General features: G+C 37.3%; 1 protein-coding gene across 1 annotated transcript; it reads right to left on the reverse strand.

The window, feature by feature from the left end:
- Positions 1-17,403: 17,403 nt before the first annotated feature.
- LOC142622874 (blue copper protein 1b-like) lies at positions 17,404-18,908 on the reverse strand. The gene is made up of 2 exons (XM_075796433.1): positions 18,676-18,908; positions 17,404-17,954 (listed from the first exon to the last, which is right to left on the reverse strand). The coding sequence occupies exons 1-2, from the start codon at positions 18,851-18,853 to the stop codon at positions 17,698-17,700; spliced, it is 435 nt and encodes a 144-aa protein (XP_075652548.1). The 5' UTR covers positions 18,854-18,908; the 3' UTR covers positions 17,404-17,697.
- Positions 18,909-22,124: the final 3,216 nt, after the last annotated feature.

Below are 22,124 nucleotides of genomic sequence, written 5' to 3' on the forward strand. Positions count from 1 at the left end.
AGGATGAGGGCTGAGTCTGGGTCTGGGGCTGGTACAAGTGATCCCTCGTCTACTGTTCAAGACGAGGCTAAGATAGTTTACACTTGTGCCATTGGGATCGCCTCTAAGACAAACAAGAAAAAACTAGGCGTACTTAAGACTTAGTACCAAATTCTTGAAGATTTGAATCCCAGGTTACCTATGCGTAGGGAATGGTGTTGTCAACCCCGTTTTGGCGTTGGCATTTATGAGGCTTACCTCTTGGGGGGTTTGAGGTTGCCCCTTAATGCCTTCGCTAAGCAGTTGCTAACTAGGTTAGGTTTAAGTATATGTCAATTCAATCCCAACGCATGGCGGCTAATTGTCGCTATGCAAGTTTTGTGGAGGGAGGTGTTTGAGGGGGATCGTCATCTTACTGTGGATGAGTTCCTCTTCTGCTAAAAACCCTCCGAGATTAACCAATCCCTTGGCTTCTATCAGTTCACAACCAGAGGGAGAGATTATAGGCTAATAAAGTCCTTAGTCACCTCAGATAGGAACTGGAAGACGGAATTCTTCTTCGTCTTTGGTTTTTGGGCTGGACGCCCTATTGAGGTTGATAGGGATTCATTCCCTCCCTACACTAGAGAGTAAGGGAACCATTGTCCTGAAGGTATGTCTGTGGCTGTCATTTTATTATTTGTTAGATTTATTCTTGATTGTAGTCGTCTAAATTTTTTTTTTTTAGGTATTAGACGACCTCGTTTGAACAGGTTCTATCTTGAACGAGTCCAAAAGGGGCGTCTATAACTGACAGGACTTTTCATTCTTTAGTAAGTTTTCAACGTCTTGCCACTTAGGGGTTAGGTCCAGATCCGTCCGTTGAAGCTATTGCCCACGAGCTTATTGTTCGTAGACGTAAGTTCTCCTTTTCTCGCTTTTTTTTTTTTTTGTGACTAAAGTCTTTCTTCTCAAGAATGGCGACGCTGAAGGAGAATAAGGGCAAAGAAGTGGTAGAGGAGGCAGTTGGGTAGGGGGTGCAATCCCAACCTCATCTATCCACTGGTGATAAAAGAAAAAGCCTGTCACAAGGAGTTGACTTGGGAAACCTTCCAAGCAGGCATAAAGAGAAAAAAGCTAAGCATAGGTCGTCCAAGCCTCGGGACGCCCAACCCAATCCTTTCCTCCTCCCCCAGGGTCACCCCATCCAGATTCTGGATGTTGATTCAGAGCCCAAGGATCCTCCGTCTGTGCAAACCCTATCCACAGTCAATGCACCTACCTTGTCTCAACCTTCTCAATAGGTGCCTCAAAACCTTCTTGGAAATGAGGACTTGGCTTGGGAAAGGTTCAAGAAGGTTGTGACGGATGAGGACGTGATGGCATGTTATGACATGTCTTTGAAGGACTTTGAGCGCTCTGGTGTTCATGACCTTTTTAAGGTATGTATTCTTTATATATGTATACCTCGTCCTGTCAGTAATGCACATGTACATTGTAATAAAATTTTAATTTATGCAGACAATGTCTAAGTTCATCACCGCGTCCAGGCAGGCAACTGAGATAAACAAGATGAGGATTCTGCTAGAGAAAAGGATTCAAGAGGTGAAGGACGAGTGTAAAAGGTGGGCTAAGGTGGCTGCAAAGGCCAAGGACGAGGCAAAGGAGCTGCAAAACCCCGTCGAGGAGTTGAAGACTGATGTCATAGAGAAGGATACTCGTCTTGACCACCTCCAGAAGAGGAACGACGTGTTAAGTACCCTTCTCGAAAAAGCTAAGGGAGACGCAATTGCAAAGTTTAAGGCGTCCAAACAATTCATCAATGGATACCAACTATACAGCTGGGTTTGAAGATTTCAGGATGGATGCCATGGAGAACTTCCCTGAGATTGACTTTAGCTCTATCAAACTTAACATTGGTGGGGCTACTTCAAGCTCCCTCCTCCAGAAGAGTTCAGAAAACATCAATGTAGAGGACAATGCCACTACACAGCTACCTCAGGACGACCCCAAAGCTGATGCCCCTCCTGCCTAAAGACGAGACTTTAATATTTTGCTTATTCAAGTTTTTTTTTCTTTTTCTTCCTATTTTTGTTTGGTCCATAGTTTTGGACCTTTTAATGTAACTCAAGTACATTTACTTCATCCACAGTTTTAGGACGATCTTTCAAACAATTTAGCTTTACCCTTTTCTTTTTAAGGGTTCTTTGGTGTAGGTCATCCACCCTATAATTGATGAATGAGCGCTCATTTCCTTTACTTTTTCTTTTGCTTACTAAAACATGCTATATGGACGAATGTTTTTGGTATCCAAGATTTTGGTCAGCCTTGGCTCGTCCATAATAAGGGTTTATAAATTTTCAGCATTTTTTCACCATTCTTTAAATTTTCGCGAGTGTAACTCGTCTTTGTGAATGGTAATAGTTCAGCTTTATTCATCCTCAGACTTAGTAGCCGATTTTGTATTATCCATATAGTTTTAAGGCCCAACCTTTTACTCGTCCATAGACTGGATTGTTCTAGCTGGTGTCCTTAGCCAATGGATTAAAGATTCATGCACGCGTTTTCTCGTCCATGAGTGGGACTAACACGTTAAGGCTCAACCTCATCCATTGTTTGGACGAACATACCTTATCAAGAAAAGATTATAGACGTTATGTCTCGGTGTCCGGAGAATTCACACGTCTTTGGCCTTTGCCTTCTTGTCAATCATTTTAAAAAATAAAAACAATATGAAAGCTAGAAATTCAAACATTATGTTCATAACATAAATACTGTTCATAGACGAGGCATATGCTTAGAAGCCAATGCCTTAGAGAACTTTGGTAAATACAAACAAACACCACAAATCTATAACTTAGTCCATACACCACATAGCTTAGAGACTAATATAGTTTTAAAGAGTAAACACAATATATATCATACTATATATTGTACTAACAATACGTAGATAAAACAAACTCGAGGCTCGTCCATGGTGATACTCGTCCATGCCGATGTTTCACTGATAATACCTCCTAAGGTGTTCAACATTCCAAGGATGCTCCAACTTCCTCCCGTCCAGGGTCTCCAAGTAATAGGATCCTTGCCTTTTGCAATTGATAACCTTGTAGAGCCCTTCCCAATTAGGTCCCAATTTCCCATGGGCTGGGTTCTTGGTTGCTAAGGAAACCCTCTTCAAGACGAGGTCCCCTATATTGAAATGCTTGGGTTTTACCATTGCATCATATTGCCTAGCCATGAGGTTTTTGTACCTCGCTGTCCTCTGTTCCACATCCATCCTCACCTCATCTATTAGATCAAGGTTTAAGCGAAGTTGCTCCCTATTTTCCTCTTCTTGATACTTCATCACCCTATGATTGGCCATATGTACTTCTGTAGGTATGACTGCTTTACTTCCATAGGTAAGCTTGAAAGGAGCTTCCCCTGTAGGGGTTCTCACTATCGTCCTATAGGCCCATAGAACACCTGGTAACTCGTCTGGCCATACTCCCTTTGCCCCCTCAAGCAGAGTCTTGATAATTTTTAACAAGGATCGGTTTGCCACTTCTGCCTGACCGTTTGCTTGAGGGTGGGCGGGGGAGGAGTAATGATTCTGAATTCCGAAATGCTCGTAGAAGTCCCTAAAAAGTGCGTTATCAAATTGCCGTCTGTTGTCTGATATCAATACCCTGGGCACCCCAAACCTTCACATAATATTCTTCCAAACGAAGTTCTTGACATTCTGTTGGGTGATTTTTGCTAGGGGTTTTGCTTCCACACACTTAGTGAAATAATCAATACCAACCACCAAATACTTCATCTGCTTGGTTCCAAGTAGGAAAGGACCTAAGATATCTAATCCCCATTGTGCGAAGGGTCATAGGGCCATCATCAGGGTGAGATACTCTGACGACTATCTAGGAATATTATTGAATCCTTGGCATTGATCACAAACTTTGACATATGCCTTAGCATCTACTTGGAGAGTTGGCTAGTAGCACCCTGCGAGGAGGACCTTGTGGACGAGTGATCTAGCCCCTAAATGGTTGCCACATGCTCCTTCATGAACCTCCCTCAACACATAATTTGCCTCGTCTGGGACTAAACACCCTAGATAAGGCTAAGAAAACCCTTTTTTGTATAGTACCTCATCCATGAGGACATACCTGGCTGATCTGACCCTGAGCTTTCTGGCCTCGTCTTTCCTCTCTGGAAGTCTTCCATCCTTCAGATATGACACTATTGGGGTCATCCAATTCTCTTCGCCTTCTATCTGTTGTACTTTCGGGAAATCTATGCTTGGCATGTATTGAATTTCATCAAACTCGTCCATTTCTTCATTCTCTGAGGCTTCCTTTGCTAAGGTATCTGCTTCCATGTTCTCTTCCCTTGCAATTTGAACGAAATCAGCTTCCTTAAATTTCTTCACAAGGTTTATAACCCTATTAAGATACTTCCTCATTCGTTCTTCCTTGGCTTCATATGTCCCATTTACTTGGCTCATGACCAACTGAGAGTCTCCCAGGACAAGTATCAATTCAGCTTCCATAGACTTAGCCAACTCCAACCCTTTAAGAAGAGCTTCATACTCAACTTTGTTGTTAGTTGTTTGATATTGCAAACGGACCTTGTGCTTCAATTTATCTCCTTCCAAGCATTGTAAAACAACTCCTATTCCTCCTGTATGTCATGTAGACGATCCATCCACATGAACAACCCATTTATTACTCTCCTCCATCCCGTCTGATTCATCATAACTTGGAGTAAATTCCGCAATAAAATCTGCCAGGGCTTGAGCCTTTATTGCATTTCTTGGATGGTACCTGATGTCAAACTCACTGAGCTCAACAGCCCATTGGATCAGTCGTCCTACGGCTTCCAACTTGTTCATTGCCTTCTTGAGCGGATGGTCCGTCATAACATTGATGATGTGAGCTTGGAAGTAATGTCTCAACTTTCTAGAGGCTGTTATTAGTGCAAAAGCCAACTTCTCTATTAATGGATATCGTCCTTCCGCTCCCCTAAGCGCTCGACTCGTATAGTACACAGGTTTCTGCACCTTCCCTTCTTCCTTGATCAAAGCTGAACTTACAGCATGTGGAGTCACTGCTAGGTACAAATACAATTCCTCTCCCAGCACGGATGGACTTAGCAATGGAGCCACGGTAAGATAGTTTTTAAGATCCTGAAAGGCCTTTTGACAGTCGTTTGTCCATTCAAACGCCTTTTTAAGAACCTTGAAAAATGGTAAACATTTGTCAGTAGCTTTAGAGACAAACTTGTTAAAAGCAGCAACTCGTCCAGTAAGAGACTGGACTTCTTTGATCTTTTGCAAAGGCTTCATATCCAGTATTGCTTGAATCTTATCAAGATTTGCCTCAATCCCTCTATGTGAAACCATAAATCCGAGGAATTTTCTTGATGAAACTCCGAAAGTGCATTTGCTAGGGTTCAACTTCATGTTGTATCGCCTAAGTGTGTCAAAGGTTTCTTGCAGGTCGTCCAAGTGCTTCCCCTCGTCCAGACTCTTTACCAGCATATCATCTACATAAACTTCCACATTTCGTCCAATCTGTGGACGAAACATATGGTTGACCAACCTTTGGTATGTTGCGCCTGTGTTCTTCAGACCGAAAGACATCACTTTGTAACAAAACAAGCCTTGACTGGTGATAGAGGAAGTCTTCTCCTGGTCTGCCTCGTCCATCCTTATCTGATTGTATCCAGAGAAAGCATCCATAAAACTCAGCAACTTATGACCTGCGATAGAATCCACCAGTTGGTCAATACACGGCAATGGATAGCTATCTTTAGGGCAAGCTTTATTCAAATAGGTGAATTCCACACACATCCTCCATTTGCCATTAGTCTTTTTGACCATTACTACATTGGCTAACCAGTCTGGGTAATAGACTTCTTGAATAAATTTCGCCGCAATCAACTTCTGAATCTCTTCTCTAATGGCATGGTCTCTCTTAGGAGCAAACACTCTTTTCTTCTGTCGTACAGGCTTAAGGGAAGGATATACATTTAGACGGTGGGTAATGACACTAGGGTCTATACCTAACATATCCTCATGACTCCAATCAAACACATCAATACTTTTCTTTAAGAACTGGACGAGATCCTATTTTGTCTCCTTTTCCAAATTCGCTATAACCCTAGTATACTTCTCAGGGTTATTTTCGTCCAAGGGAACATTTTCCAATACTTCAGTGGTATTTGCCATAACTTTCCTTTCCTGAATGTTCATCGTCTAAACCTGTTCATCCATGGCCAAGTAGCATTCTCTTGTTGCTAGTTGATCTCTCTGCACCTGTCCTACCCCATGCTCCGTAGGAAACTTGATTGATAGGTGGTAAGTAGACGTGACTGCCTTCCAAATATTTAAAGTTGGTCTTCCGATTATGGCATTATAGAAGGACGAACAATCTACCACAAGGAAATTCACGTCCTTGGTTATTTGTTGTGGGTACGTCCCCACCACCACAGGTAATGTAACAGTGCCCACAGGTTGTACTTTCATTCCTCCGAAACCTACCAAAGGTGAATTCACTAGACAAAATTGATCTCATCCAAGCCTCATTTGCTGAAAAGCAGGATAATACAAAATGTTTGCCGAACTTCCATTGTCCACCAACACCCTCCTGGTTGCATAGTTAGCAATAAGCAAAGTGATAACAATGGCATCATCATGAGGGTGGTGAACTCTTTCAGCATCCTCGTCCGTGAATATGATAGCTTGTTTGTCCGTGTCCCTCGTCCTTGGCAATCATCCAAAGAGTTGAACGTTCTGCACTACCTTTAGGTATGCTTTTCTTGACTTGGATGATTGCCCCATTGAACCTCCTATGATAACTCTTATTTCTTTGAGTGGGGGTCGTGATGACTCTTTAACCTTTGCTTTCAACTTCTCGTCCTTATGGTCTCATCCAAGAAAGTTTCTCAACTTTCTATGCCTGATGAGATTTTCTATCTGCTGCTTCAAATTGAAATACTCGTCCGTGTCATGACCATGATCTCTGTAGAAGCGGCAATACTTGTTCCTATTACGCTTATTAGGGTCTCCTTTCATTTTCTCTGGCCACTTCAAGGATGGGTCATCCTTGATCTGCATAAGCACTTGCTCAAATGGCATGTCAAAGGAGTATATTGCTGATTCCTTGCTGAAGAACTTGCCTTCTTGCTATCTCTATCTTTATTCTCTCCTGCCCGAGCCTTCTTTGGACGAGGACCCTGCTCAAGACGACGGGGGAGATCTGCTTCCATTCTTTCAGCTCTTTTCCTTTTCTTGGCTATAATAGCGTCTTCTACATTCATGAAATTTTGGGCTGAGTGAACGAGTTCGGCCATGGTTTAAGGCTCTTGCTCATAAAGCTTGTGGATGAATAAGTCAGATCAATCCATTATGGAAGGTGGCCAATAACAACTTGTCATCTATCTCGTCCACTGACAAGGCTTCCCTGTTAAAACGAGTAATGAAAGACTGCAAGCTCTCATTCTCTCCTTGTTCGATGGTTAGCAGACTAGAAGAGGAACGTTTGTGCCTTTGTCATCCGATAAAATTATTGACAAATAACTTACTCAACTCTTCAAAAGAACTCATTGTGTTCGGAGGTATTTTGCTGAACCACACTCACGCTAGTCCTTTGAGGGTGGTAGGGAAGGCTCTACACATAATCTCATCTAGAACCCCCTGAAGGTGCATTGTAGTCTTGAAAGTAGCAATATGATCGAAAGGATCACACGTTCCATCATACGAATCCAAGGAGGGCATCTTAAACTTCAGAGGCAAAGGATGACCATTGATGGAAGCCGTGAAAGGGGAGTCTGTACGATGAACTAAATCCTCTACGGGATTTGCCCTTCTCATGTTCTCCCTCATCTCGTCCATGGCCTTCCTCATCTGATCCATCTCCTTCTCCAAGTATGGCACCCTTCGCGACGTGATGCCCCGCGACTGGCTTTCGGGCACCATATGCTCAACATTTCCTCTATCTTGGCTTTGGGCCTACCCTTCTGCATATCTTTCACGATGTTTTCTTCTTAAGCCAATCTCCCTAGTCAACTCTTGGTTTCGACGGGTTAACTCTCCCATGGCGGCTGCCATAGACTGTATGTGTTGAACGGATGGCGGTTGCATGACAGATGCTGATTGGCGATCATGATGGGGATTACTAGAGGCATCCCTACTTTCCTGATGACCTGGGTTGGTGGCCCTTGATCTTGTCCGAACCATGCAGCCTTTTTGTTGAAAGACTAATTGAAAAACAAATCAATCTTCCCATAGACGACGCCAACTGATGTTACACGGTAAAATCAGTAGACTGAACGCTTCGGGCTTCAAATAATGAGAAAAACACTTAAAAACCTTAAAGGAAGAAAACACAATCAAACGTGACCGGGGAGGACCGGCCAAGAACCCTCCAATGATTAAGTCAATATTTCTCTTGGTTTCTGGAATTCCAATCTTTTAGGAAAATGTTCAGAAAAACTCCCTTTACTTTGGTGTGGATGAACGCTTTATATAACACTTGAAGCGGTTACTTACTTAATAACTTCCCCTATTATTGGGGAGGTCGAAAAATTTGGAGTTAACTTCCATAACTGCCATGAAAGTTCAATTGTTTGGCCTTATTTTCCATAACTGTCATCGAGAGCAGTTTTGTAGTAATGAACCTTAATTTTTACTTATGCTTTGAAATAGGCATGTGGAGTTCGTCTTGGGTCTATACAAAGAAACTCGCTAGGAATGTATGAAGGTCGTCCAAGTATCTTCCTGCACGGATGAGCTTGTCACGGACGAGCGTTTTACAACGTTCGCTTTCTCGTCCTTGACCTGGACGACCGTCATGGACGATCTTGGAGTTGGTGTATTTTATCATACCCCATCAGTGACTACTACAGTTTTTTATGCTAATTGTGGGGGAGATGGGCCTAGGAGTGTATATTTATATGCATAATGGGTTGGAGGCTCAAGCTGAGGACATTAAGTGGTTCGAGGATGAGTAAACATCTTACTAAGGGTCTATATTAATTCATAAATAAGCAAGGTTTGATCATGATCATCCGAGAAGTTGGTCCAAAGAGGAATGTCTCATCGGATCAGCTAGGCAGAGGTCGAAATGAGTTATCTGCCATCCAAAGGCAATATCCCATGAGACTTTGTTGATAATGATGTGCAACACAGGGGTATAGGACAAAGGAAAACTATGAAATATCTAAGGAAAAAGCTACTGTCACCGCATTGAATGCTCTGTAGCTAACTCTTTGGCCGCATTAATGAGGAAGTGATGCCTAAGTAGCAGTGTTCAGCCTTATAGCTATCTTCAAAGGTTTCGGGAAGGTGCTGATGGGACAAGTATCCTAACCGACAACCTGATTCATACGTGAAGGGTAAAGAGAGAAGAAAGGGAAGTATAAAAGGAAGAGGAAAGCCCCAAGATAAAGGGATCGAGAGAGTAAGAAAGAAAACATTGTAGAAATAAGAACAATATCTGTAATATGTCTTTAAGAAAAAGAAATATAAGATTCAGTCTCCTCGGCTTGAGTCCAAGGATAATTTTCATTATAAAAACTAACCCATCTGTGTCGTATTGTGATCTAGACCATTGTCTTTGTTATCTGAACTCACTAAAATCCAAATTTATAATCCACTCTCTACAAATTCATTGTATTAGGCTTTTTGGGCCTATTCCTTTCCTGTTTTTGGGCTTAGGTCCAAATTGTGTCCTTACACTAATTATTAAATATAACTTACAATGCTTGTAGTTCATAATAAAATTGAAAGAAAGTCACAATAATACAACTTACTACAATTTTTGTGGTCATATAATAATAATAACAATAAATAATCTTAAAAAATTTCAAAATTAACAAAACACATACATAATTTAATTAGAGAGTCGAGATGCTTACCACAATTGTGATACCAACCGAAAGAGTAAGAATTATAGAGTGATACTTGCAAAAAAAAAAAATACAATCAAATAACAATAAATAAATACAAAATAACAACACTACTGAAAAGTTTATATGAATCAATTTGACCCTTAAAAGAGTTCAAGATATTGTATTTATAATGATATCAACAAGTTACTTGAGATTTGCTATACAACGCAATATTTTGCAATGAGTGAAAATAAAGTATTCCTAGCATAAAAGCTTTTTTTTTTTTTTTTTTTTTTTGAGAAGCACCTAAGTCATAGGCTGATTATAAATTATCAACTACAAAATAATCAAATTCATGTATGGTGACTATTACAATTTATTATGGTAAATTTCAAATATAATTAAAATTCTTGTAGTCCTAACCATAAAAAATTCATTAATCTAAAACTTGAATAATAACAACAACAACAACAATAATCATAATCACAATCATAATCATAATCATAATCATAGTCATACAAACAATATTAACAACAACAATACATTTTTCTCAACAAAAAAAAAACAACAATACATAATATTTTACAATTTATTAGCTTCTAATATTTACAAAGCATATATTTATACAATAATAATAAATCTGTTAATTTCTAAAGCTGTAAGTTAATAAGCAAAGCAAAAAAACTCATATTAATTTAAAACTTACTGTTCTTAGTTGTGCACACTGAAGCAAAGAGAAGAGTAATATAGCACTGTGGAGGTAAGTGAAGCAATATGAAAAATGTAGAAGATGCAATGCTTTAGTAATGGTGCCTGTCTTTTATAATGAGGAGAGAAATGAAAAGACAAAAAAGAATAAGAATCCATGACATAGATTCATATTAATAGGCTAGGTTTTATTGGGAATGATCAAGGAATATATTCCAAAGTACTTGGGGAAGAGAATAAGAGTCAGAGGAAGAAGTGAGGTGATTGACTTCCCCAAATTTTTTTTTTATCCAAACAGCTCTCTCTCTCTCTCTCTCTCCTCCAATTTTTGGCAAATCAATTGCAACAATTTTTTTTCCTTCTATTTCGGCAATGCCATTGCCACAAACTAATTGCCACAATTTTCCATTTTTTCCTTCTATTTTGGCAATGTCATTGCCACAAATCAATTGCCATTTTTTTTCTGTCTATTTCGGCAATCAGGCAATGCCATAATTTTTTTTTAAATTCTTCCCCAAGATTTCAGCAACTTGGTTGCCATAATTTTTTTTCCTATTTTTGGCAACTTGGTTGCCACAATTCATATTTTCTCCCTCTACACTCCCATGCAATTTCGGCAACTTGATTGCCACAATTAGTTTCCTTTGAGCACTCCACCTTGCATAGCACTTCGGGTACTTCTGGGCAGGAAAGTTGGGCAGCAAGAATTTCGGTAATGAGATTACCGAAATTCAAATCCTCCCATCACATTATTTGGCTTTTCTCTCTCATACTTTTTGTTAGAATTTCGGCAACACCATTGCCGAAATTCACCCTCTTTCCTCACTTTCCCAAATAACTTTGAACAGTACCTATAACGCCAATAAACTCAGTTTTCTACAATATTCAAACAAAAGACTCTGGGTTGTGGGCCACCTTGAAAAAAAATGAGTTGTAAAATTTGACCATCCAAAATCTTGGCCAGTTGAAGGTTGAACAAAAAATTGCCTAAATAAATACAAATTAGACCAAACGATCAAACAACAACACAAATTAGCCCCAAAAAATAAAATATCCCTCCCTAAATTAACGCCTATTTGAAGCAATTTTTTTTTTTTTTTTTGGCTAACCCAAATGGTCAATTCCTCAAAATATCATCAAACAAGTGATTAAAGAGAAAATTATACACTAAAGCACTTGGTACCCCTCATCAGCTTCTCCGCAAGCTGCACCAAATTGTGAGGAACATCCTCATAACAGAAAGTTTGGTGGTGGCCAAGATGTTGGGAAGGAGGATCTGGACTTGTGGTTTGCCTGAAGTACGCAGCAGTCAGCACCGTGCATTGGGAAGAATATGAAATGAGCTACACAATGTGGACAACAACTGTAGACTTGTTTTCATTGTGTGAAAATGGTAAAGTTAGCTACAGGAAACTTGTATTTAAAATTCATTACAATAGAGAGTGGTCTCTTCATTCTCAGGTGAAGTAAGGTGAATCGGTGAAATAGCACGAGTAAATCTTTATTTATTTATTAAAGTAATGTTATGTCTCATTCTCAAATAAAATAAGTAATATCATGTCTCTATCATTTTCACAATAATTTACAACAAATTTTGGGTGACAAATTATTTTTACCTACTAATTACAACTTACCATTTATAATTTGTTATGAAAATGTCGTGGACATATTATTATTTTCCCTCCCTTTAAATTGGACACTTCAATTTAATGTTGGTTAGAATATTCTTACCAACTCATGCAAAATTTCTATATTTTAAGTATATAAACCTATTTATATATATATATATATATATATATATATATATATATATATAAAGTATTTTACATACCAATTTTTCTAAACATTCACATCACTCACGCACAAATAAAAAAACACTAAAAAATGAATAAAATAATCCTTTTACACATGATCAAGTGTAAATTTACACTGCTATTGTAACTGTGGAAGGAAATGCAAAATTTTAGATGATTTGAGGGTGATTTTTTGAGTTTGTTGGCCAAAATTTTGCATTTAACCCATTTTACATGGGTTGATGCAAGTGCTCTTAAGACCATACATTGATAAATATCAAATAGAGGTCTTTTTGGTAATTTGCAGCAAAAACAATAATTTTAGAACAATATTTTCAAATGCACACTTGTTATGTCAATAAAATTCAAGATTTAAAAAAAAAAATTTTATTTAATTTAAGTTTCTTAATGACTACTGCAAAAAAAGATACTCATATTTAACGTTGTTTGAAGTTTTTCCATTGATTTTATTGTGGTTTTTATTGTATCTCTCGGTTTGATTAAAAGTAGGGGCAGTAAAAAATTGTTGATTCATTCTTTTGGGGTTTGTGTGAGTTTCTGAGTTCATGAACTCTGTACTTGAAATTTGAAGGTTTATTAGTCAAATTGCAGAAATTTCGTCTCTTTAGAAGATTTTTCAAATTGGGTTTGTGTTATTTCCTTTTGAATCAAAATTATGCATGCTATTTTTCCCTTCTTGATTTGTAGATTAATTTTTTCTTAGTTAATTGTTCTTGTGCACATAAGAAAAAAGGAAGAGCAAAAAATGAAATTTATTGTGGATTGCATTATCATTTTGTAATTGTTGTTTTCTGGGCAAATTCTTGTAGTTGTGGCTTTAGTTCTTGTTATTAATTGGGACATTTTAGTTGGAACTTGGAACACATGTAGTAGTGGGCTTCAGTTGTTTGTGGAAATTTATAAGCTTTTAGTTAGTTTTGATATTCCATATTCACTGAAGCAAAAAAGAAGCTCATTAGTAGAAATATTAGGTGTGTATGTATTATCAATGACTTATTGTGTAATATGCATATAATATAAGAGATGGTTATAAGGAAGTTTGGAGGTCCATCCAAAAGGCTTTGTTTACTGAATTAATCGGTATGGACTTTAATGATACTGTTTGATTAAGGGCCTTGAATGATAAACTTAAGAGTCAAAAGATGATAACCAATTCTAAGATAATCAATCTCACTAGAGACAGAGATGATTGTGTCATTTCATAGTCTTGAGGCAGCTTTGTTAATGGCATCTTCCTTGTTCCATGCAGGCCATTCTCCCCTTACTGTATTCTTCGTTTCGGTAGTTTATATGGGTAACAGATGAAGAGTCTTACAGGTCCGTCAATCTGAAAAAGGAAAAGTAGAGAAAATGGGTCCTTGACTTCCAAACAACCTTTATTTTTGTTGAAAATAAGGAGTGTACTCAGGACCAGAGCAAGCATAGAGATACAATCTATGAAGCACGGGTGCGGGTGCGGGTACGGGTACGGGTGCGGGTACGGGTGCGGGACTCGGCAATTTTTGAAAAAAGTGGGTGCGGGTGCGGCGGGACTCGGCAATTAAAAAATTATTAAAAATATTTTTATTTATATTTTCTATATATTTTTACTATTAAAATATTCTTAAAAAACATATTACTAATTTACTATGCCTTGATTCACAAAACAAAGAAAGAAAAAAGCAAGAAACACAAAACACAACACAAAACCAAAAAGAAAACACAAAAGAAGCAACAAATATTCAAAATAAAATTAAGGAATGATAGATTTAGGGTTTTTGGGTCTCATTTAGAGCTGATTTCGGAGGTTGCAGCATGATTAGAGGCCTGTTTCGGCCTGTTTCGGCCGTTTCGGGTCTGTTTCGGCCGTTTCGGTCACTGGCCGATACGGACCGATACGGCCGAAACAGCCCGATTCTGGCCGAATCGGCCCGAATCTGCTTGAATCAGCGCCGCGTCGGCGCGATTCAAGCCGCGTCGGCGCGATTCAAGCCGCGTCGGCGCGAGTCGGCGGGGAAAAAAAGATGCCACGTGGCCGACTCGGCCGGACGCCGCACCGACGCGCGAGCAGCGGCGTCCCTCGCGCGTCGGCGAGTCCCGCCGCGTCGGACGCGGGTGCGGCACCTCCGGTGCCGCGTCCGTGCATCCCAGGATACAATTGAAGGAAGAAGCAATGATCAAGCCATCAGAGTAGAGACAGAGTGGGCTAACAAAGAATTGATGGACCTGATTGAAGCAGTCCCTTACTATGAACAATTCATCCACTCATTTGAAGAAGCTATGCCCATTCACTAGTTAATGAGCACGTGGTCAAATAGATAGGATTTTTCTTGTAAAAGTTTTTCCCTCCAAAAGTGGGAGCTAGCTATTTCTTTTTTGCTTGTTTAGATGGTGTATATATAGGAGTAGTTTGTATGCTTTCATTCATGGGATTCATTTTTCATCAATCAATAATATCAGAGTTCTGTTTAGAGAGAGAGTTCTAGAAGCTTACATGGTATCAGAGCATGAGATCCTGAGTTCGATCTTTGTCTCCACCACTCTACCTCTAAAAATCCTAATCTCTGCACGTTTGATGGTCCTTGGATATACAAGTCCTTGCAAAATCTTGGATCTGTTGCTCTCAATCTCATCACCTCTGGTTCAAAATCCTCATATCCATTGCTCAAGTTCAAATAAACCCATCCAATTTGATGCTGGAACCAACCAAAGTAAGAGTTTGAACTTTGAAGTCGAGAAAGTTGAACTTGACTCCTGAAGAGCAAGCAGAGGCAGAGCAAACAGCATTTGCTTCTGCCTTAGAAACTGGGAAAGAGGCTACAGTGATTGAGTTCTAGTCAAAATGCAGGCTTTGCAATTCGTTAGTTGATTTTATTTCAGAGGCGGAGGGTAGAAACTTAGATTGGCTCAACATTGCCCACAACCAAACTTCATAGAAAACATATGCCCTTTTATTTTGTTCCTTCTTTTTTTTTTTTTTTAAATCTTTATATATGAAGTTCTGAATGTTTGATGTAATTTGAGCACACAAATTTAAGGAAGCAAAAACAGTTTAAGAATTCACAAAGGAGATTTCTCATGATGAGAATCGGAGCTTTATTTCATGGGTTGGGAAGTGAACATGGGACATATAATATAGGACAACTTGTCTTTGGTCAGGTTTGGAAGCAAAAATTGTCTAAAGATGTATTCCACTTGGGACAGTGGACACTATTGAATCTCATGTTTAATCATGTCGTTCTCGTGCACGTTTTAAACGTGCATGAGGTCTAGTAAAGAATGAAAGCCTTTTGGACAAAAATTGTGCCAAAAAGCAATAGTTTTTGGCGATGTAGGAAGTTGAAGATTTTGACATCTTTATCTTTTACCATTTTGGCCAGACCATTTTTACCATTCTCATAGGGTATGCATGGGTCGGGTTTAGTCAGGTTGAGAGGAATTTTTTTACCCAACCCACCATGGTGGGTTAAAAAAAACCCAACTCAACCCACATAGATCGAGTTGGGTCGGGTTAAACCCATGGGTTGGACTATCTTTTTATTACTATTATTATTAACTTAAGCAGGATAAATATATATCTCACTTGCCACTTGAGTTGATAAATAAAATATTTATAAACTAATATTCTAACTCAGTTATAAATAAAACATATCCAATTGAGTTGATATACAAAATATACATGAACTAGTATCCCAAGTCAGTTATAAACAAATAGAAGTGGAATTGGAGACTGGGAATGGGAGTGGGAGGAGGCAAAGAAAGAAATAAGATTGTTAGGGTATGCAAGGTAATTGGGTTTTAGACAGGGTGGACGATACCATACCGGTACCGGCCGTACCGGCCAGTGCACCGATACCAGTACACTTCTATTTTGTACTGGAAAAAATACCGGCCGTACCGGCCGCGTACCCGCCATACCGGCCAATTTCGGGCAATACCGGCCGGTATAGAAAAAAGCTTCTTTTTTTTTTTTAGTTTTGTAATTTTTGAATTTTTGTAAAGACATAATGGTAACTTATTTACATTAACTTATTATTATTATTTGTTTTCTTAGTATGCAATGAACAACTAAGCTTTCTATTTTTTATATTGTGCTTTTTTTTTTTTCCTTTTAATTGATACTAAAGTAAACTATGAATAATTTGTTCTGAATTGAGGTAATGTTTTATGATAAACTTTTATATTTACTATAATATAAGTAAAATATTATATGCTTATAAACATGATTCTAGAGATTTTGGTGTGTGTATAATATATATATATATATATATATATATATATATATAAAATAGCGGTAAACCCGAAACGGTACACCGATATTGACCGGTATCCGAAATATATTGTACCGATGGCCAAACCGGTACAGCCTCCGGTACGGTATTGACTTCCTTGGTTTTAGATAGGAAGAGCCAAATATGAGAAAACATTATTACTTATATAATATATTTCTAAATATATATCATTTAAATTTTAAAATTAAAGGTGGGTCAGGTCGGGTATGGCAGGTTTGTGATTGTTGTGACCCGCACCCAACCCGACCTGCTATTAAAAAAAATTTCATAACCCAACCCAACTTACCAACCACTAAAAACCAACCCAACCCGACGGGTTGGGTTGGGTTGGGTTAGGTCGGTTTTAGCAAGTTGGTGGGTCAACACACCCCTAGATTCTAGTTTCACTATATAACTTTATGAGTCTCGTTAATGGGTGTTTTAGGACATTTACTAATTGATTATTTTAAGAAAATTTTAATACAATTTTTATGAAAAATATAAAAAGTTGGTAGAAAAGTTTATTATTATTATTTTAGATAACTTTATTGTAGATTAAGATGACAAGTTGTGAGTAATGACAGTACCTCCGATTGCTTTTATCTTCCCCCACTCAACTTACTAATTCAACAAATTAAGGAAAAAGTTGTGGGATGTAGAGCTGTAGAGTTGTGATGTTTGTTTTCTGTAGACATTTCTGCTTGTTCTAAGACTTTTTGGGATGTTTTTAATAAAATACTCAATCAAACAACAATTCTGTCACATTTTTTCCGTATAAATCATACGGTATCATAACTTAAAAAAGCAAAAGAAAAGTTTTATTGATATTCAATCATGGTCCTCCCAATTGATTGATTTTATATTACAATGATCATTAACGAAAACAGATAAAGTAATGCTTGGGTTCCGAATATTCTTATTATCTTCGTTACAATTGTTAATGTGGCAAGTTATGATTAGAACATCACTGTCACATATGATTTATATAACACTTTAACAATCGTAAAAATATTGCGTACCCAAACTTATTGAAACGATAAATAGCAGTATTAATTGCATCAACCTTGGTTTATTTGTGATGAATGAGACAATGACTAATTCCCTCGTGGCAATGGAACAGCAAAGAACTTCATCAACCCCGCACTGCAGTGGAAGCCATTGTGGCCACTAGAAGCAAAGTAATAAGGCCTCCACTGTTGCAGCACAATCTTAAAGCCCTCACCGCTACCTTGTGTAGCGTTTGCCAACAACTTAGCCCTCCTGAAATCACATGTTGTATAGCTCCATAGGTCTGGCAGTAAATAAACTGAGGGAGCAATGGAAGTGTCGCTTGGTGGAACATATTTGAATACTGCAAACAAATGGAACAATGCAAAACCACAAATTCAATTAGTTAATCCATAAATATTTTTAAGGTTAATTGTTGTTATCTAGAAAAAAAAGTATAGTCATTTCTAGGTCACACTAATTATACTATAATTTTTTATTCAATATGTGAATTCGAAATTAATTTGCAATCATCATCCCTTATTAGTACACATTAATTTGCAATATTCACCTCATCCCTTCCTATTATTTTGTAAATTATTCTTAAAATAGGGTATTAATAAGATGACAAAATTAGATAGAATGTTGTATTTTGTGTTTCCCAATTAAATCCAACCATTTGGTTGGATTGACTAATAACTCACATATTTGAATTCAATTGTACTTGAGAAAAGACTTTACTGTAATACTACATGTATTAGTCAATGCAACAATGTAATTGAATTTAATTGGGAAACTTAAAACACAAGTGTACAAAACTCACAAAACTAGACCTAATAGACTAATAGTGATAATAACAGATTATAATATGAATGTGATATCACAAATGATCACATAACTTTGCATAGATAAGTCAATAATCTTGTAACTCAATTGGTTGGCACCTCCTGATATTTTCAAATGATACATTTAGGGTTCAAATCCCCCTCTTCCAACCATTGAATTATCAGGAAAAAAAAAAATCATGTAAATAGATATAATTTTTTCCAATTTTTATAAAACATAGTTAGACGCTTAGTGCTCACCTAATGTATCATTTATGTAGAAGGGGCTGTTTTGGAGAGCCCAATCAGTGTAGTTGAAGCCAAAACGCCAACCTTCTGAGCCTCCAACAACAATGGTGTTGGCCTCACTAACTACCAATAAAGAGGCAGTTAGAAGTAGGATGAATCCTTGTACACTGTAACTGAGAGCCATCTTCATTCTCAAATTCCTCTAATGAGCTTGAAAGAAAACCAAGGTAGACTGTGATGGTGGTAAGAGAGTATGAGCTAATGGGGCTTTATATAGGAAACTTTGGCAACATGGTTCAAAGAAAATTTGCTAGAAAATGCATGTTTCACCCCCAACTTCGTTTGGCATGAGCAACAAAATTGCGGGGCTTCGATTCAATTCAACATTTTCATACTCTCAACATCGCTAGAAGTTGTACTTTTATTTCGTTTCTCATTAGCTAATTTCCTTATTACTTGAATGCATATTACAGATTTATGCCTAAGGTTTGGAGACTAGGAGAGCCATATGCGACAATACAATCAGGATGGAAAGTGCATGATTGTCAATTCATGAGTTGACAATCACATTTAGTCATCACAATTTCGGTAAGTGTCCATTTAGGAAAAGAATTTGTTGCCAAAGGTTATGATTAGCAAGGCATCAAGGTCATCAAAAAACAACCGAATGTGGGTTGGTGGGCAGTTTGTACCCATAGCATGAGTTTTTTTATGGGTGGAGGGGGTTCTTGCCTTAAAAACATCTCCAGCAGACTGTTAGGACATATGTGTTTCACATGTTAGGATCATATGTCACTATTTATGTAATTGGCTAATCCTTTGACAAAACGCATTTTACTTGTAATTGGGTAGATCTAAGATATGTTTAATATTTCAAGAAACCTTGTTTCAAGACCAAATGTTAAAGCCATGCAAGTCTGTCCAAGATTCAAATATGAAAAATGTTGTTTATTAAAACTCAACAGCTAGCATTTATGAGCCTTGAAGAGCTGTTCCAGCCCGTGGCTCGACTGCAACTCGACAGATAGGGTATCTGTCGAGGTTTATGAAATTCAGATTTTCGAGTCTATTTTTCCTTCAATCCGTGATTAAGTGTTTTGGATTTCTTTTCTCACAACCCTAGACACATATAAAATAATTATTTTAAGGGTCATATCAGGTTACACAGCCAAGAGCACAACTGCACAAGAGCATAATTCATCAAGTGTGACCAAAAACCTAGTTTGCCCTAGTTCTTGAGAAGCTGCTGTGTTTTGTACACCATAAGGTTTTGCGACCAAGCAACTTCAAGATCTTCCTGTGTTGAAGAACAGAAGAACTTTGCGGCCAACTTTCTTCTCTTATTGGTGATTAAAGTCGCGTACTGGGATCTGCACAATTGGTTAGTCACGTACTAGGAGCCATGCATTGAAAATGGGAGATTTTCATTACAGAACAAGTCCAATTGGGTATTGGGGTAAGGGTTCAACTGTAGGTTGGTATAAGGTACTGAGATTCCTTTATTTGTAACCGCTTGTTATAATAATGGTGAATTCTCGGGAGTGGTAACCTTAAAATCACCCGGTGGGGTTTTTGCCGTGTTGGTTTTCTCATTCGTAAACAAATCACTATGTCAATTTATTTTCTGCTGCACTTTAGTTAATTGGTAATTTGTTTGTGCTACCACGCATTTGCATGTTAATTTGATTAATTAATAAACTTGGCTAATTAATTCATCACAAGGGATCAATACATTTTTGGTCTATCACAGACTCTTCAAAATATTGTACTATTTAGAGAGTAAACAATTCCTTTTATCTTTTAGTTATTTACTTTTTCAAATACACTTTCCAACAGACTCTTTATCTTATATCTATCCCATTTAAATATTATTTCTTCATTCTTTTTTTAATCTTTCTTCGTTTATTTTTTCAATCTTCCTTCATTTATTTCTAATGACTATATTTTTTCAAATACCCAACAACCATATTTTTAAAATCTCCCAATGGTAATATTTTTAAATTTTTCCTAATGATTTTTTTTTTAACAAATTCGTGAAGCATTTGTGATAACGATATAGTGAGTTGTAGGTCATCTAATTATAACTTGAAATTATTCTAAAAAAACATTAACTAAAAATGCTACATTCACAATATTTTGCACAATACTTTTACAGTAAATCTTATGTGATAAGTTGTTGCTATTTCTAATTTGAACTTACTAGTCACCACTGAAATTTTTTTTTTCTTACCAATAATAGCCAATAACAACCTACCACTTAAAATTTATTGTGAAAATATTGTGGTAGCGTTTCTTAATTTTAATTTCTTATTATTTCTTTTATTTTCCCTTATTTCTTTTTTTTTTTCATCCATATGATTTCTTCTTTTCTTTCCTTTTTTTCTCCTCCACACACGTACCCTTAATCTTTTCTTCTTCTTTTTTTCCTTCTTTCCTTTTTTTTCCATATCACTTCCTCCAAACTCCCGAACATACCAGAGCTCTCTTTCTTTCTCTTTCTTTTCTTTCTCTACCTTTCTCTTTTTTTCTTCCTTTCTCTTTTTTCTCTTACCACTTCGTCCAAACTAGAGAGAATACCAGAGCTCTCTCTTTCTTTCTTTCTTTCTCTCTCTCACAAACAGAGATCGTCGGTGAATAACTCGTCCTCTCCACCACTACTCGTCCTCCTCCCACAACAGCTTTGATGGGTTGGATTTGCTTTTTTTTTTTTTTCATTTTTTGTTCTGATTTGATTAGCTTTAAGATTGTGATTTGATTTTGTATTTTGATTGTGATTGAGTTTAGAGATGTTTGAGAGAGAAAAGATCTGAAATGGTTGAGTTGTAGCCGTTGTGATTGTTGAGTAAAAATTGAATATTTTAATGCATGTGTTGAATTTTTTATTCCCATTAATTCTTTTGCTAATGAACAGTAGGTCATCAGACCAAGAGAGCTACTGTTCATTAGCAAATAATTTTTTGCTAATGAACAGTGAATTAGAGAGACTTTTGGAGCAAGTTTTTGTGGGTTTATTCTCCAAGTTTTTGTGGGTTTATTCATCCATCAATAAAATACTAGTTTTTAACCCTATGCATATGCATTGATACACTTAAAGATATACAATAAGATGCATAATATAATTCCTATATATATATAATTTAATTACTATTGATAGTCATTTTTATATTTTGTTAACTCTTTAAAAAATTTTGTAAGGATATTATTAGATATAAAACGTAATTTGTCCATTTTTTTAATTATTGTGAAGCACTTTTTTTTTTACAATTCATTTATTTTATACTCTTTAGTTTTTGTACTTAATAACTCATTTGAATGAATATTTATAATGTGACCCCACATTTGATTCTAAAATTAAGAAATAAAACTCTTTAAGAATAAATAATTTAGGACACATGGTGTAAAATTGGAACTTTCATTTGGAATTCTAATTTGAGTTTTTCTCAGCTTCACCTATTATTATA

Source organism: Castanea sativa, chromosome 1 (assembly GCF_040712315.1).
Source record: "Castanea sativa cultivar Marrone di Chiusa Pesio chromosome 1, ASM4071231v1".
In the NCBI taxonomy this organism is placed as follows: domain Eukaryota; kingdom Viridiplantae; phylum Streptophyta; class Magnoliopsida; order Fagales; family Fagaceae; genus Castanea; species Castanea sativa.